At 41.7% G+C, this 19,523-nt stretch overlaps 1 protein-coding gene across 1 annotated transcript in view; it reads right to left on the reverse strand.

Moving 5' to 3' along the window:
* Positions 1 to 19,523, reverse strand: part of UBE2O (ubiquitin conjugating enzyme E2 O) — an 84,428-nt gene that overhangs the window by 36,055 nt on the left and 28,850 nt on the right. Inside the window, 1 exon segment of the mRNA XM_067547606.1 lies at positions 4,203 to 4,262. Within this exon segment, the coding sequence (XP_067403707.1) occupies positions 4,203 to 4,262 (60 nt within the window).

Below are 19,523 nucleotides of genomic sequence, written 5' to 3' on the forward strand. Positions count from 1 at the left end.
ACAAATACTAGAAGCCTAAATACTAAAATGGGAGAACTAGAGTGTCTGGCATTAAATGAGGATATTGATAAAACAGGCATCACGGAAACTTGGTGGAATGAGGATAATCAATGGGATATGGTAATACCATGGTGCAAAATACACAGTAATGACAGACTAGATTGTGCTGGTGGGGGAGTTGCACCATGTGTGAAAAACCTAGAGTCAAAGAAAATTTTTTAAAATGAATCAAATTTTACCACAGAATCTCTATGGATAGAAATTCCATGCTTGAACAATAAAAGTATGGTAGTATTTTCCTACCGCTAACCACCTGACTAGGATGGTGACTGTGAAATACTCAAGAAGACTAGAGAGACTACAAAGGCAGAAAATGCAATAATAATGGGGGATTTCAACTATCCTCATATTGACTGGGTACATGTCACCACAGGATGGAATGCAGAGATAAAATTTCTTGACATATTAAAGGACTGCCTCCTGGAGCAGCTTTTCCTGCAACCCACAAGAGGAGAGGCAGTTCCTGATTTAGTCTTAACTGAAGCACAGGATGTGCATATAGCTGAAATGCTTGGTAATAGTGACCATAATGTAATGAAATTTAACATCCTTGTATGGGGAAAATGCCAAATAAACCCACCACTGTTGCATTTAACTTAAAAAAGGGGGAACTGTATAAAAATGAGGAAGCTAGTTAAATGGAAATCAAAAGGAATAATCACAAAGGTGAAATGCCTGAAAATGGTCTGGATACTATTTTAAAATATCATAAATAGAGGCTCTAACTAAATGTATACTCCAAAATTAAAAAAAAAAAAAAAAGTAAGGGGACCAAATAAATGCCACCACGGCTAAAAAAGATTGTTAGAGGCAATAAGGCATCCATTAAAAATTGGAAGTCAAATCCTAGTGAGGATAATAGAAAGGAGCATAAACTCTGGTAAGCCAAGTGTAAAAGTATAATAATGAGGCCAAAAAAGAATCTGAAGAGCAACTAGCTAAGGACACAAAAACTAACAGCAACCTTTTTAAAAGTAAAGCAGAAGCAGCAAGTCTACCAAACAGTCAGAGGCCATCAGATAATCAAGGTGCTAAAAGAGCACTTGAGGAAGACCAGGCCATTGTGGAAAAGCCAAATTAATTCTTTGCAGCAGTGTTCACTCAGAAGTTATGGGGGAGATCCTCAGATTTGACATCTAAAAAGAATGGCTCAGGTGCAGGGAACTGTCCCAGGCTGAGGTGTCAGTAGAGGTGGTTTTGGAACAAAGAAATAAATTAAACTGTTACAAGTCACCATGACCAAATAGTATTCACCCAAGAGTTCTGATGGAACTCAAATATGAAATTGCAGAGCTACTAATTGTGGTATGTAACCAATTGCTTAAATCAGGTTCCGTACCAGATGCCTGGAGGATAGCTAATGTAACGACAATTTTTTTAAAAACTTCAGAGGTAATCCTGGCAATTACAGCCCAATAAGCCTAACTTCAGCATCAGGCAAATTGGTTGAAACTATAATAAAGAACAAAATTATCAGACACAGATAAACACAATATGTTGGGGGAGAACTCAATACAACTTTTGTAAAGGGAAATCATGCCTCACCAATCTATTAGAATTCTTTAAGGAAGTCAACAAGCATGTGGACAAGGGTGATCCTATTGATATAGTGCAGTGTTTATCAACCTTTTAAGTAGCAAGTACCCCTTAACTTCTGAAAATTTTCAGAAGTACCCCAACACTCAATTTTCCACGGGATTTTATATTTACAGACTAATGTGAGCCATATGTTGGAAGAAGGGCTGAGTATATAAGGCCGTGATATGACAGATGTCAGATCTAGAGCGAGCACCAGGGGTGCATAACTCAAGTATGTACCTGGGCTACAGCTGATGTTGGCCAAATTAATGAAACTTTCTGAGCAGCATGCCAATGCTGGGGAATATAAAGCACCATGCCAAATTTTTTGCCATAGATTTGAGAGGAGGAAGGGGTGAGAGAGAGATAGGGAAGGAGGGCAAGAGAGAGAGAGACAGACAGGAAAAAGAGGGTAACTGGTGAAATCTGGGGCTGGCATAGTTGTCAATTTCACTGCTCAGCTAGAGTAGTGAAACTGACAAGTTTTCTGGGCACTGGGCTTTGATCCAGGAGGGGAGCTGCCACCTGGCTGCCAGCCCAGGAGGTGGGCGACAGCCACCCACTCTGAGCTGGGACAGAGGAGGCTCCCGCGCTGGCTGGAACCCAGGGATGTGGGCAGGCGGCTGCTGTCTGTGTTCAAGCCGGGGCACTGGAGGCTGTCCCTCGGCTTAGAACCGGACACGGGTGGCTGCCATCCAACTGCGAGCCCAGCTCGTGAGACTCAGGAGGCTGCCACCAGGCTCCCACCTGGGAGCTGGGACCTGGCATTGGGGGGATGCCACGTGCCTTTCCCAAAAGCCGATGGCTGCCACCTGCCTCCCAGCTGGGACTTGGTAGGAAGCGGGTTGCTGCCGCCCGGCTTCCCCAGAAGTTGGCAGCTGCCGCCCGCCTGCCTTCACTCTGTTTTTCCCCGGGTATCCACCGCCTGTGTCTCACGTACCCCCAGGGGTACGCGTACCACAGGTTGAGAAACTATGATATAGTGTACTTGGACTTTCAGAAAGCCTTTAATAAAGGTGCCTCACTAAAGGCTCTCAAGCAAAGTAAGCGGTCATGGGATAAGAGGGAAGGTCTTCTCCTGGATCTGTAAATGGTTAAAAACACTGAAAACATGGGGTAGGAATAAATGGTCAGTTTTCAAAATGGAGAGAGGTAAATAGCTGGGTTCACCCAAGGATCTGTACTAGAATCTGTGCTGTTCCACATTTATAAATGATCTGCAAAAAGGGGCAAACAGTGAGGTGCAAAAATTTGCAGATACTAAATTACTCAAGATAGTTAAGCCCAAAGCTGACTGCGAAGAGTTGCAAAGGGATCTCACAAAACTGGTGAATGGGTTACAAATGGCAGATAAAATTCCATGTTGGTAAGTGCAAAGTAATGCACATTGGAAAACATCATCCTAACCATACATACAAAATGATGGGGTCTAAATGAGTTGTCGTCCTCAAGGAAGATCTTGGAGTCATTATGGATAGTGCCCTGAAAACATCTGCTCAACATGCAGCAGCAGTCAAAAAAAGCTAACAGAGTGTTAGGAACCATTAGGAAAGGGATAGGTAAAAGACAAATATAATGCCACCATATAAATTCATGGTATGCCCACACCTTGAATACTGCCAGCAGTTCTGGTCACCTCATCTCAAAAAGGATATATCAGAAATGGAACAAGTGCAGAGAAGGACAACAAAAGCCATTAGGGGTATGGAACAGCTTGCATATGAGGAGAGATTAAAAAGACTGGGATCATTCATCTTAGAAAAAAAGATGACTAAGGAAGTCTATCAAATCCCAAAGGGTATGGAGAAAGTGAATGGGGGAAGTGTTATTCATCTTTTCACATAACACAAGATCTAGGGGTCACACAATGATATTAACAGTCAGCAGGTTCAAAACAAACCAAAGGAAGTACTTCTTCTTCACACCATGCACAGTCACCCTGTGGAACTCGTTGTCAGGGGACGTTGTAGAGGCCAAATGTATAAGTGGGTTCAAAAAAGATGTAGATAAGTTCACAGAGGTTAGGTCCATCAATGCCTATTAGCCAAGATGGTCAGGACACAACCCCTTGCTCCAGGTGCCTCTAAACCTCTGACTGCCAGATTCTGGGACTGGATGACAGAGGATGGATCACTCAATAAATTGCCCTGTTCTGTTCATTCCTTCTGAAGCCAATACCAGAGACAGGATACTGGACTAGATGGACCATTGGTCTGACCCAGTATGGCCGTTCTTAGGTTTTAAGTGGGATGCTCCACACAATAAGGGTGCAGGGAGACTTGTCCTTTAAATTTAAACCTCAGAGGATATGCAAGCTTTTCGTTCAATTATGTGAGCTTATCAGCCTCACAGGCTCAGGAGACTGTCTCTTCCAGATGTGCACCATGACTGATACCTCTTCTCTAACCATAGCCGGAGGTCAAAGGAAAACACTGGATCTGTTAATACAGTAAAAAATGAAACTGTCTGATACTTTCTGGGTGTGTTTGACTTCAGTCTAGGTGTTTAGGCCAGTCTTAGATATCCATGCAGCAGTATCATGATCTTTTAAAAGCAGCACTTACATTTGAGCTCATGTGTCTGACCACATCCCGGGGGACCACTGAGCGATCCTCAAGCTTCAGCTAGAAGAAGGAGGGGAGGAAAAAAGACCAGGTTTAGTGACCTCAGATGACATTTGGTCAAAATCTAGGACAAAGTAAATGAAATAGTCTATTTAATTGTCAATACTTCATGCTTCTGGAATATAGAGCCCTTCCCGAAGAGGATCTCACAGTGCTTTTATAGACACTGGATACATCCTCTCAGCACCTTTCAAGGCAGGCATTATGTCCATTTTGTAGCTTGGAAATATGGCAATTAAGTGATCTGTCCAGAGTTTTGCTGTAAATCAGTTCTGTTGCAACGCCAGGAATAGAACACAGCAGTCTTAACCTCAGTTCCTGACTCTCCCAATCCACATTCAGGATCCTATAGTGGAGGGGGGGAGGGGTGTTATAGGTGAAAGCATATAACAGTGCAGTTCCTCTTTCTCCTGCACTATTTATCTAACCAGTCAAGCATCACACACAATACCTCAAAATTCTTGTATGGCTTTTTGGAAAGCCAGGGAGCCTTAACTAGCTAGGGATGTGATCTGTGTTACTGTGTTCTCCATCCTAGCCAACGCTCACCTTCAAACCAGTAAAACGCAGAGATTCTCTAGCCCCGCAGCAAAAAATTTTAAAAAGCCATAATCCACAATATACAAGACATTGTTTATGCCTTCTGTTTCACGCAGCAGTCCCATTGTCCATGCCAGATAACATTCTTGTATCAGAACACACCATTAAAAGCAGAGGCTAAGATTTGTTGATCTCACCTTTCAAACTCCAGGCTTCTCAAAGCACTTTCCAGTAATGAGTTAGAAATTAGTTCCAAAGCAACTGTGGCAGCAAATGGAGTAGCTGAACAACCATTATACACTCAGCAATAGCTGTCACACAGCCTTGGGCACCAGAACTCACTGAGCTGAGGAAGGGAGAGGATGAGGCAGCACGGTTTAGTGGATTAAATGTAGTAGCAAGAGACATGTACTTCTGAATTCTAATCCCATTTCTGTCAATGATCTGATGTGCAGCTTTACACAGATCACAATCTCAGTTTTAAGATTTCCTCCTCTGTTAAACATGTGTAATACCAACATAGCTTCCAGAGGTGTTGTGAAGGCACTTGAGCTATTGTCTGTACAACATTTGCAGCACTGAAAATATGCTGAATATCATCACTGCCACTTTGGACAAGTGTTCTGGTACCTACAAGAACTGAGGCTAGAACCACTGGTTAGCATTTTATTCTCAAGACAAACTTTTAACACGGCATCATCTATCAAACCATTGGAAAAAGTTGCCAAGGCTCGTTGTGGCTCTTCCTTCACTGATGATTTTTAAAATCAAGACTGGATTTTTTCTAAAATATATGCTCTAGGAATTATTCTGGGGTGTTCTATGGCCTAGTTTATACAGGTCAGACAAATGGTCCCTTCTGATGGCCTTTTCCCATCAATCCGTCCCAAAATTCAATACTGCTTCATCAGCATTTGGAAGAAATCCAAGACGTAGCCTGAAGCTTGGATTAGCGATTTAGTCATAAATTTGTAATCTAAGGGCAAGTGCTGGAACCAAACCTGTATTGTCTTTTTGATAAGATTTTACTGAAACCCAATAAAGTAACACACACAATTAACTATACTGAATGGTTAAAGCAGGGGACTGGAGTCAGAATGACACAATTTTATTTCCTCCCTCAGTTCTACCATTGTATATCTTTGAGCAAGTTAATTTATGCTTGTTTGCCACAGCCTCAAATGGTTAGGATACTTCCTCCTCCTCCCCAAACTCTCAGGAGGACTGGGGGATTAAGTTTTTGTAAACCTATTTACTTTTCATCAAAGGATTTCTAAAGATATTGTTATTTTAACAGTAAACCACAAGTAATCATAGTGTGTATATTCCAGTAAATAAATACTCAGCCATAAACTGCAGTCTGGTATTCTAAAGAATTAACTTATTCTGATATTCAAAATGTACAATTTATGCTTATATTTTAACATTCATTAGAGTAATTTAACTGCAATGACACTGGTGTTAAAGAACACCACAACACATCGTAAATTAAACATTACTGACTATATCACACTTCCTTGTTATTAAATATAGCATCTGGTGGATCCCTAACAGGATGATCTTATGCCAAGCAACAGAGACTGAACTTAAATGTTTCATAATTTATATTACAATAAAAAGTTGCAAACAGGTACCCTGTTCCCACCCTGCTCCTAACAGTTTACACACACAGTTCACACACTCACGAACGAAGTGGCCTGAATATCCCACCCTTCCTGGAATTTTTCTTCACTGTTAAACAAAAACAGCCTCATCTTAAGATCCTTCCCAAAATGTGATGCACTTGAGTTGCTCTCTGCAGCTCGTCCCTGTCACCGATTTAAAACTCTCTGCCCTAAGTGAAGCTCAAGGATTTTATACTTCTCTAGTGCAGCCAATAAGATGCACCAGGGTGAGCCAGTAAAGTGGTGCTATATCTGTATGCAAGATTGCCGCACCTGACACCCTGTCACAATATTTAGAAATTCTGTTGTCACACAGAAGGCTATCAAAGCCCAGAGAAAACTAAGTCAAAGAAAACTAAAAAAATAAATAAATTAAAAAGGTTAAAAATATGATGCCTTTTCTTGAATACCCGATATTCAGCTCACTCAAGTTTCCTCTCCTCCTCCTCTTGTATTTGTGCCTAGAAGAGCAATGCTGTCTTCAACTGAAGTACAGCCTATCAGTCAAAATTATGTAATTAAATATTTAGAGTACTTTTAAACATACACCTACATCTCATTCACTATATTCCTCTATGAAAATCAATACCGTGACAAGCCTTCTGCATTCATGTCATATGCCTTGCTAATGCCAGTAGGACTCTGAAGCCCCAATTCCTTGAATAGGCACCTACTTTGCTATTCCTGAGTAGTCCTGGCATTCTTCCATGTTTTTCCGCTAGTCAGATGCTTTGTCCCAGACCGACAGCACTCAGCATTGTGTAATATACCTGGCTTTGAGCTTCACAGCAAATCCATAGCCAAAAAGGCACCACCTTCATTTTAGCAGGGAAATGCTAGTCTGCAACATCACTTTCCAGGTCTGGTAACATTTTGCTTTTGAGGGATGCGTGTGAGGGGAGTGGACAGGGGACGAGGGAAGACAGTGGGAAGAATACAAATTATTTCACCAATTACTTTCAGCAGCAAACTAAAAAGCTGATATTTCATGAAACAATTGATTCCAGTTTAAAAACCGGAGTTGTTTGTTATTATATGCACAACTTCTAAAATACCTACTGCTCTTTGTAGACCACTCAGGATATGCTAGGGTTAAATTCTCATTGTGATGCATGGAGATTTAACCACTTAACTCATTAAAGCTAATGAGCTTCTCTCTCAGAGAGCCACTCTCTATGTTAACAAATCAAAGTAGAGCAATTTGTTTGGATGATTCAGAATAGCCCCAAGCCAAGAATTGTGTCAGGTAAAGTAGCAATCAATTCTGAAGCCATAAATGGCAAGTATTTCCTTAGTAGAAATATTACTGAAATTGTTTTTTGAAAAACTAGCTCTGTTGGTACAACAAACAAAAATAACATGCATGTTTATTTATACACAAAAGTGGTACAAGTCCTCAGAGTTCTCTGAAATAGGACACGATCTCATATGCTTAAACACAACAGGGGCCTACATTATGAATAGAACTAAATTTTCAAGCTAGTACTTTGGTTATGCTTGGAATTTCACCACCTGAGTGAGGCGCTTTCTCCATTGATAGACTCCAGCTATTTCTCCCCTCGCCCCTATGAAAATGTAAGTGGTCACTCATTATCCAACCAAAACAGAGGTAGAAATGTGTGCATACACACACACGCACACACGCCATTTGCCTTTTTGCTCCTTGGGGCGGTGACAGGATATTTTAACGTAATAGTTTCTGCAAGTAAAGCATTTCTGCATGCAAAAAGACAATCGCGAAGAGTGGCAGCTGCAAAACAAGTGTTAACTGTAAGCAGACAATATTGTTACACATGATAATTTTGAATAGTCTGTCCTCTGCCCAGGATAGAGAGAGAGAGATGCACACTAGGGAACAAGCTTAACCTGGAGAAACAAGCAACAGTATTAAGAAGAAATGCATCCCATGTGAAATGAATTCTCTCTTTTTGGTTACTAATGGACCAGCACCAACACCACAAAAAGGCACCGCACCTACACCCCTTGTAGGCTCAGAGGAGAAAAACCACTGATCAAATGGGCCCTGGAGACTGAACTACCCTTAGACACGCTCTCCAATTTAGGAGTCTAGACAAAGGCAGGGATGTCAATGAGAAGGCAACCTGCCCTTGACACTACCCAAGCTGAGACTTCAGCCTCCAAGGCTGCCCATTGTACCTTTCACCAGCAAAAAATTCACGTCACCCAAACATAATATGTATTTAGCATGTACGACAAGGACTGTGCTGCAATAAAAAGGTGGGGAGAAAATAACCAGTCTTGATGATACCCGCTAGTTAGTGTATGAGTATACATATTTTATTATATAAAATGAGAATCAACACTGGGAATGCAAATGTTAAAATGGAGGAGCAGCAGCAAGAGGAGAATAAGACAGATCCTTCTTTAGAAGCTAAGGGCAGACAGCAGCCTTTCATAAACAGAAATGCAAGGCATGAATTTCCTTCTACACCTGAGAAACAAAGCAGACTGGTGGCTGTTAGCAGAAACACTTGAAAACATTCTGTAAAGAACAATTATGTACCGTCTAGGATGGCAATGGGCTAGATGAGTGAATAGGTTCTTCACAGCCGACTTTTATCTGATTGGAACTCTTTCTGTTAGTTTGATCTGAACTGAAATTTGGAGAGGTTCAGAGTAAATGATGTCAATTGACAAGAAAGCCAGCAAACCAAGTTCTGACCTGCTCAGGCCTGATAGTAATCTCTATTTATTTCTCCTTCCTCTCACGTGGCCTGGTACTCTCGGCCAGCCCTAATCCATCGTCTTGTGTCACGGTCTTTTTAAAATCACTGTTTCAAGCACTCTTGATAAATACATGTAAATCTTGCTCAGACACTTAGAAAAAGGGTGGACAAGTATGTTTTGTGCTTGGGATGATAAGCTTTCATGATTACTTAGTGAAATGAAAGAAGAGGAGAGAAAGTCAGTTACATTTAAAATATACCATTGTTCCAGAATCTCCTTTTCCATGAAAAAAGTGTGAGGCTAAGTGAGGATAAAGTAGCTTTATTGTGTCACATCCATTTCAGTCCCCATCTTTATCTATCTACCAAAGGACAATCCTGCCTTGGCCCCGAGAGGGGCAGCCTGGATATCTGTTGACCTTTCCTAGCTCAAATGTCCATGGTTTTAGTCTCCTCCAAGCAGTTTCCTGAACTGAATGAAGATCTTAAATCAACATACTGTACCCATTCCAAAATTAAAAACTAACAAGCCTCCTCTGGATGTCCCTCCAGGTCATTGTCCCAGCAGCAAATATCCAACAATCCCCATATAGCATTTTTTATTTTTAAGGGGTATCCACATACTCAGCACCTGAAGTTGCCATGGAAACCTGTAGTTCCAAGGCTGGGGGGAGGAGAGGAGGAAATCAAGCTAGCAACAAACATTTGGGAGAGTCTACTGCAGCAACAGGTAACGAAAGACTGCAGTGCTCTCCCTGATAACAACAGGAAATGAGGACCCTGAATTTGACTCCATGATACTTTGTTCATTCTTTCAGCCCCCCTCCATCCTCTGACTCTCCTCTCCCCTGCCACTTTTCAATTAACTCCATCCCCCAAACACGATGCCTCTTCCTACAGTTAAAAATTCATGAAAGTCAAGCTTTTTCCAAAGGCGTTTGTGCTAGAAGCAATGTTTTCTCCCCAGGTAGGCAAGGCAGCTACTCTGACAGCCTGTTGGGCAGGTACTATATTTCTAGAAGGTGCTTTGCTATCCCTAAATACCCTCCCTCCTCAATCAGCTGCCCTTTCAAAAAAAAAACTCCTTAATGGGGTTCCAGGACCCCCTGAAGAACATGCATTCCTTCCCTATCCTCCCCCCATCTGTCTTAATTCAGACATCAATATTTTCAAGTGTGTGGATGTCACCAAATGCTTGAATACAAGTGGCCTTGATTTTATGTCTTTGGGCTAATATGGAAGGAGGGGGTCTCCTTGCATGTCTGTAGGGTGATATGGGAAAGTAGTGGATCTGAGTGAGCATCCTTGACACACGAGCAGATGGATGGGAAGGAAGGGCCAAGTGTTCAAATTTGGCTACTAAAATGAGGCACCTAAATCCAAATTTAAAGAAGCTAAATAGAGATTTATACCAGCAATTGGGAATAAATTTTCAAGCTGTTGTCATCTAACTTTAGTCATCAAAATCCACACTGATCCTGCCAAACAGCTGTTTTAGATTTCCAAGTGTTTACTTAAATCCCTATATAGGTGCCTAAATTAGCACTGCGGGGCTTAACACAGCTATTTAGCTGCCTAAACAAAGGTCTGAATGAATACAGTTAGACAATGAAGATTCCAAGTTTCGTAGGAAGCACCAGGAGGTACTGAAACAGAAGTTTCTAATGGTTTTTTATAATAATGTGTAGCTACTATTAATACTATGTCAGAGATACTTATACAGTGTGTGTTCTATTTCATGGCATGTGTTCTATTTCCCCTTTTGTATCTTAGGCCTTGTCTACTTATGCTGGCAAAACTTTTGTCGCTTGGGGTGTGAAACACCCCCCAGCAAAATAAATTTTGTCAGCATAAGCGCTTGTGTGAATAATGCTATGTTGGCAGAAGAGTCTCCCCCACGGACATAGCTACTACCGCTCGTTTAGGTGGTTTTATTATGTCGGTGGGAGACATAATGTGGCTACGCAAGCGATCTTACAGCAGCATAGCAGTACTGATATAGTTGTGCTGCTGTAAAAGTTTTAAGTGTAGACTAGCTCTTAAGTTACTTCCCTTTAGAGAGACCCTTCTGTTACACTGACCAGACTATCATTTGTCAAAAAAATTAGGGAAGACGGAGAAAGCGTGAAGGTGGGTGGTTTTGGTGGCCTGGGATACAGGAGGTCAGATTAGATGATCTAGTGGTCCTTTCTAGTCTTCAACTCTATGACTACGTGGGAGAGACTGGAGACCTGAAAATGTTGTGGATAATTCTGAACACTAAGAGGATCAATCAAAAATCCTCATGTCCCCAATGCCCCCGAGTTTTTTTGATCAGCGTTCTACACAATCCTGGAAGTGGTTCAGATCAGCTTCACTCCTAACACACTGCGTCCTGAGTGAGTGGATGGTTATGTATTCAAGGAAGGTGTCTTATGGAGGGAAGCTAACCAGATCACTGGAAAGAAGAAATACTGCCTGAAATCTTATAACCCGATGGCTCTGAAGACAGCACCAAAGAACGCAGGAGGATTATGACAAGTTATTAGGCTGCACAAGAGGGTGAACAATGCTCCCCGTTGATTGGCTGAGGAGTTATAAGCAGTGTTATCTCCAGATTTATTCCTGCAGGCCATAAATATCTACTCTGTGGCAACCTCTTCCAGGTGAGAAGTTCAAAGTCTGCTCTAGCATCAGGAGGTTGGAAGGACTTCAGGTCAGTAGAACATCACTCAGGGGTGTGAAAAATTCACACCCCTGAGCGACGTAGTTAAATCTCCAGTGTAGACAGTACTAGGAGAATTGTCCCATCGACCTAGTTACCGCCTCTTAGGGAGATGGGTTACCCACGCTGATGGGAGAACCCCTGCAGTCAGCATCTTCATGGACGCACTACAGCGGCGCACTGGCACCACTGCAGCATTTAAATGTAGGCAAGCCTTAAGTATTTAAAAAGACACTAGGAGGCAGCTTCCTGTTCTGATCTCACACCTTGAGAGTCAGAAGATCTGAGTTCTATTCCCAGCTCTGCCTCTGGATTAGTGTGATTTTAGGAAACCGAGACACAGTAACCTGTCCAATCTGCAAAGTGGGGACCGAGCACACTTCACACTTTTACAAGTGCGCCTCATCCAGCTATCTTAAAGTATTGTAACTGAAAGAAATCAGAAGCCTCTTGTTAAAGATGCAGAAAGGGGGTGCTTTTTAAACACAAATATTTGTCAGAGATATCCTGCATTTATAAATTCAAATACAAGATACCCTGTGCCTACCAACTGACTGTTTCCTGGGGGCCATCATCTGTGAATGCACAACTCCCCACTTGAGTCCCAAAGTGGTTTTCATCTAAACAATGCTTAGTCCACCTTTGAATGAAAAGCAGCCAAGCATTGCGACTCTTCAGAAGCACAGGGATTTTTTTTTTTTTTTTTAAATCAATTCAAAAGCATACCTGAGCTGGCCAGACAGCCAAGTGAACAACACAAGACACTGTTTTCCAGGATGTGAAGTTGAAGCATAACCTCCGGTGGGCAAGAGGTGAGGCAGGGATTTGAACATGCTCTTCTGTGGCTGAGCATGGAGCAACATTAGAGACGTCAGGGGATGCTCAGGGCCAGCAGACCCATTTCAAAGGAATGCTGATAAAATTAAACAGATTTACACAGTGCACCAGGATGGGTTATTTAAACACCCCCCACCCCCAACCCTCAGGCAGTGGACATCCACCTTGAAAAGCGTTATTGCTTGAAACACCCTGTGGGAGATCAATGTCAGAGAACATACCTCCACTTATGGCTTCTTTAACAGATCCAGGACAAGGTTCCATAATGATGGGATAATCCACAGGGCAGATTTTCAAAATGCACAAAGGGGATTTAGGTGCCCAACTGTCTACATCTCTTTTTGCATTCTGAAGTCCCCCCTAAAAATGGATTTTAATAGAGTACAGCTCCCGTGGTCACCAGGCAAGCAGACTCTGAATCGGCTCATAATTTCTGACATTTAGTTTCATGCAAGCAGTATCACGAATTAGACATTTTTCAGTAAGAAGGCCACAAGAAATGTCAATTACAACAAACTAATCTGAACTGTGTTTTACATTTTAGACAGGTAACATTTTCAAACAAACAATCTGCAAAAGGACTGTCCCAAAGAAACACTCATAAGGAGTTGTGTTAGATCAAATTACAGGCCCACCTGATTTAGTATTCTGCCTCCATAGGCAGGTGACACTTGTACTTCATAATGACTCTTGGGAAGTAGCTATGCAGGGGAGAGGAGGAGGGAACTGAGACAAGGGAATCCCAACACCCAGTGGTGATCAGCAGATACCATGAAAAAGGAGATTTGAATAGCTAACGCTGTAATATTGTCTTTAGCTTTCATAACTGACCGTGTTCTAGGATGGTCTGTTATACTGACCTTTTTAAAGTTCAGCCACACCATTAGCCTTTACAATCTCCTGAGACAGCATGTTTCACAGGTGACCTACACATTTCATGAAGAAGTATCTGGAAGCTTTAAATTGACTGTCCTTTACATTCTCGTTTTGGAACAGTATAGAGCACGTGATTGGTTTAAATTGTATCCTTTGATCCAGTTCCTTCTTACTCTTCTCTTCAGACTAAACAAGCTCAGCCTTTCCTAGCAACATATTACCCATAGTATGCTAACCAGTTTTGTTGCCTTTCTCTGGGTCTTTTCAATTGCAACTATTCAGAGGCCAGGCAAACAAGACTGATCAGTATTCTAGATGGCCGCCTTTTGACAGATGTGCCATTATATTGGTATATTTTCTAGTCTCTTTTGAATTCGTTCAAATGCCCCAGCCATACGTTTTGCTTTATACTTAATACGATAGGAGCCCTAGTCATAAACCAGGACCCCGCTGTGCTAGGAGCTATATGGACACAGAACAGAGGCAGTCCCCACCCCAAGGGCCTTACTGTAAGGACCAACTTTTTATTCTGTTTGTACAGTGCCTAGCACTATGGGATCCTGGGTCAATGATTGGGGCGCCTGAGAACTACTGCAATTCAAATAGTGACATTTGTGGGAGAAAACCTTTTGATCCTTTGATCCAGAGAAAGCCTTCCCCATGTTCCTTTTCCAAGGAAGGTAGTAAACCCTCTCAAAAACCTAATCATCAACTCCCATCTCTATTCTCTATGGAAGCAGCTCAGACGTGACAAAGTTCATGCATCAGTTTTAATTATAAACTGTATATATGCTCAGATCTGTAGCAGAGGAAACAAGCCTTAACTTAAATATTCCTTGTCCAGAGCTGTCAAATAGATTTATTATACTGGTAACAAACTATTTACATAACTCTGCAAATTTACATGACACATTAGAAAACAGAGCAAGATGCATTCCCTGGCCGGATGAACTCACAATCTAGAGTCAAGACAAACCATGAGGCAATAATTCGGGTAAGGGAAAGCACACAGAAAAAGACAGGCGGGGTTACTGGTGTTATTTAAAGGAAGAGAAGAGACTGCTCTTGGCAGACAATAAGTGGGAGAATTTTCTAAGCATAGGGAGCAACAGAAGACATGAAACTGAGAATGGGACATGATGAAGGAAGCTGGAAGGAGGGATGATTGAGAGGAGCCTGGAGAGAAGGCAGCAGTAAGATCATGTATTCAAAGAAGGTGGAAAGCCAAATCAATATTGTCTGTTAACCCTTCCCTTCATTCTGCTCAGAAGACCATCATGAATTCAGAGTTCTTAGTGTAACCTCCCACGTTTTCAAGTCGATCTGAAATAACTAAACAAGAATGCTTTGGCATTGCATTGTCTGGTTTAAACAATCTAAACAGGCTCTTCTGTGCCTCTCTGGGGTCTACTCGCCCTTCCTCTGTACTATTCATAGGAATAGTTGTAGATGTGAATAATTACGAAAACCACCCTAGGGCATCAGATCTGAACAACATATATGTACTTGCCTGAGCCCCACAAAGATCGGTATCACCAGTGACACAATGTGGGAAGCCCAGATCTAAACTGGTATCATGCGACATACCTGGATGATAGCATGTTGTACAATAAGCAAGGCTTGGGGCCTCGGAAGCAAAGGAGCATTCAACTATTTTTACGTAGTCACACAAGAAGATCAAACCAATTGGCTAGTGCTTAGAAGACTATGAGGTTTCATACAGAGCCAAGGGTGCATTTCTAATCTTGCTCAAACTATGCATTTTGAAGTTACCAATGAGGAGATGTCTTGCTGCAAGGTCAATTTAAAGGCCACCACTCTTTGCAAGGAAGAGCTGTACACACACAGTGGTCAGTAGACATCCAGGGATGAAGGTAACTAATTCATTGTTTATAAGAGAGGAAAATGTTTTAGGTAAGGCACTGGGGTGAGAGTCAGGACTATCCTCTGCCCTGCCACAAATCCACAATGTGACCTTGGGTAAGGCTCTTACACAGTCTCAGTTTTGCCATATGAGAAATGGGAAAATTACTACTTACCCACTTCAAAGGGGTGGTGCAAAGTAACTCATTAACTCCTGCGGAGTGCTTTGAGATTCTTGGGTGGCAGACACTGAAGGACAGGCAAAGATGTGTAACAGTGAAACAGAAGTTTACTGACATTTGCCAATAAAAAAATCTAATCCTTCCAACCAAATACAAAGAGAACCTGTGAAAGCATGAGAGCACGAAAGCACTATTCTTCATTCGAAGAACAGGAAAGGGAGATCAACTACCCAGTCTAGATCACCTAGCCACCAAGCCACATCAAAACAGGCTTAAAGAATCTCTTCCTGTCAAGTGCCCTGCTGCCAGAAGGTGACAGGTTCAAAAAGCAAGGATTCTCCTAAAAGAAGCAGACAACTGAAGTAGTCTCTCTCCTACTGCTCTTAAGAATTAAAGAGAACCAGGTCCATGATTAATACCAGCACTAGATGGCACTATGTTACTTAACTAGGAAAAAATTAATCTACACAAGATTCTAGTTTAAAAAAGATAGACATAGGAGAAAGATACTAGGAAGTGTAAAGTACAGACAAACACAATTTTGCATATGTGTGTGTGTGTGTGTGTGTGTGTGTGTGTGTGTGTGTGTGTGTGTGTGTGTGTGTGTGTGTCAGCATTTTTACATGGTAAGGCAATCTCTCAGCATTGCCACAGCAACAGCAAAACCTATTGAAAACAATCCGAAATGAAGGCTAGAAATCCCAGCCATGACAGATCGGGTAGTACTGCAAGACAGGGAAGTGGTACTGCACTCCACCTGCGTAGCCCAGAAACCCAGGCCAGTTTGGTGGTAATATCCTTATTTTGAATGGAACTGAAGAACACAGCTGTGGAAGCCTCAAGTCTGGTTCAGATACCTGAGTGAATATCTACAAGTGAAGGTAATGCTTATTTGGCAGTGTCTGTTAAAACCTGGATGGGGGAGGGTAGGGGGATAAGCTGCAGATATTGTATTAGGCAACATTTTTGGATTGCTGGAACAACAGAGAAGATTTATTCTAAAAGAAAAATGTGGACATGAGCTTTGAGCATGAGTTGGGGAAATTTTTCAGACTCTGGCATCTTGACTTTTTGCATTTATCATCTTTGCTATTACTTTATGGTTTAAATATGATTCTGCTTTTGGAGTGTGAACGAATCTCTTTCTTGTAGCACATCAGGTAGCTGAAGCCAAAAGGAACTTTGAAGTACATACACTGTGGCTTAAGAGCACAGAGAAAAGATACCAGTTACCATGCAAGGGCTTTCTGCTCTTGTGGTGGACTGCCCTGATACCAGCACTGATACCATACCCTCAGTCTGGTGACTAAATCTAATCATAAAAAGTCATCTAGCACCTGCCCGTATAATCAGTGAGACACACCACTGCAAAACAGAGGAGGAAAGTGATTTGGATTCTACTTGAACTGATCTGCCTCGAGATAAATCAAAGAAAAACTGGTAACACAAAAATTGGGTTGTCAGATCAACATGGACAGATATTTAATTTCATCTGTTCAATACAGCTAATGAAGTTTACTCATCTTTGCGAGCTGGAGTACTATATAAATACAAAATATTGCTAAGCTCTGGCCCACTTCACAAATTATCTTACATATGATTGTTTCCGCCCAATACCTTTTTCAAACAAGCAATAAGGTTTTATTAAACCAAAATATCACTTTGCTCACCGTTAAATTCCCCTCCTCCGGTACACACATGCACTGGGAAGTGAAGCTGTTTTGTTACTTTGAAAGATAAGTCCCCAGTCAGGTGAACATCATGTGGGCAGACTCACTGCTAACTTGAAGCAAGAATCCACCTTACAAACAGTTTCGGAACAACAAAAGGGAGATACGTCAGCTGGAAAAACTCACCATGTCCACTTTCAATTTGGTAGGCTCATGTGCTACTGCTGTGACTACAGAAGAGCCATTTAAATTAGCCTCTAATTGTGAACAATTATTCAAAGGCGGCACGAGCTGCAAATAGCATAGAAGAGAACATAAAGTCAGGAGAGAGGCAGACTGATCTGGGATGCCTTAATGAGGCATGGACATTAATGTTTACCATTATTGCTTGGAAGCACCAACTACACTGCACTGCTCACTTCTATAGGCACTCATGTAATTTTAGGATTATATACTCACTACACGTATATCACCGTGCTAGGAGCAAATCTGTAACACTAGATGGAAAAGAGGCAATGAATGGTTTGGGGTTATTTTCTCTCTTTTTTATTTATTTATTTATTTTTTTTGAAAATCAGATTTACCTCTTCTTCTCCCAAACATATCAGGATTAGAGACTATGAAAGTTCAAAATGAGACAATATGTCATGTTAGGTTAGGTTCTACCCTGCCCATTTCCTGTGGTATATGTTTGAAGGGTAGGAAAAATGTACATTTATACAGACCTTATGAACAGCATTTTATTTATGAAACTGTTTAAAATTCTGAACACATTCAGAGCTCTTTGGCAGGATGGCAATGATGCCACACCCATAAGTACAAGTTTGACATCAAATGGCTGGTGTAATAAAGCCTGCAGTTCCTTTCCCTTCACTGATGGCCCCCATGAACATTTCTGAACCCACAACCACGCAAACACACAGATTCTACATTTCTCAATTTCCTTGGTCCTTTCCCCTACAAAGAAAAAAAACCAGCATTTGAGCGAAATAGTTGATTCTGTTTTAAGTTCTCCAGAGACCGAATTGAACCAAAACTCCAAACAGACCCTGTTTGCTGCTCAAGCCTCTGATGGGTTGAATCCAAACACACCTAACATTCAGGAAGAATGGATACTGTTTTCAACCCTCCACATCAGCAATGTTTCGATCTAGGCTTTTGATGCTGCTTAAAAGACAAAGTTCTGACCTGGATCCTAGTCTAACTGCTAGCACACTCAGCTAGGATTACTCTTTTTATTTATTTAGAAGTACTGCTTTGTGAAGCTGGTGGAACAGAGATAAACAGCAACACTGAATGGAAATATATAAATAGCTCTAGCTGAGACCATAACAAAAGCTGGGTCACACTACAATCTGCAAAGTCAATACTGGGCAGCAAGAACTTGGGGCTGACAGTTTCTCTTGTAAATTCCCTTTCAGAAATGAGACCATGCCAGGAAGTGAATATCTAGGGAATTATTCTGGGTTAGTATCTCAAACCATTGAAGCATTTTATCTCACAAAAACAAATTGTATGGTCTTGTTCAATTACATACTAGCTGGAAAACCCTGAGTTAGGGAGAACAATCCACTCAGTGAAGTGCATATGGGTCAAAGTAAATTCTCTGAGTTAAAACAGAATTTTCCTTTTCAGTGACCTTTTCCAACCTAAGAGCTTGGTTTAGGGATGTGGTGAAGTCTAGTTCACAATGCAGGAGTAACACTGCTGTACTGTACAGATCAGACAGCACAGGGGACAAAGACAGCAACTTATGAGGGTCTCTATGGTCATCCCTCAGGTCTCTCCCAGGCCTAATAAAAATGGACCTCAATCCTAAGAGGTGCCTTAGGATGCCCCTGCAATGTCAATTAATAGCAGCTGCAGCAGCGGCAAGAGAGTTTCCTCCATCAGCAGTTTCCAAAGAGATATTCTGTTAAAGGCTTTCTACAAAAGTAGCACTGCTAGGGGCTGGATTAAAAAAGCAACTATTAGTTTAAAACAAACCCTTTATGAGTTTTAAAAGACAATGTCCAACCACCTCTGGAATCCTACAGGCAGCAGCTCTCCGAAGCCCAGTGACAATGTGCATACTCAATGCACGTGTTTAATTCCCAGATAAACAGAAAGCCACTCCCCTAGCTCACACTGCAGAGTTGGTGTGTGAAAGCTACTGGGACAATGCAGCACAATTGCATCATTGCCTGGAAAAACCTCAGCTGCAATTTCGGTTCACTGAGAGTTTCAACTCTCCTCTCT

This window comes from Emydura macquarii, unplaced genomic scaffold (genome assembly GCF_026122565.2).
Source record: "Emydura macquarii macquarii isolate MOO-44397 ecotype Brisbane River unplaced genomic scaffold, CSIRO-AGI_Emac_v2 contig_1230, whole genome shotgun sequence".
NCBI classification, from domain to species: domain Eukaryota; kingdom Metazoa; phylum Chordata; order Testudines; family Chelidae; genus Emydura; species Emydura macquarii.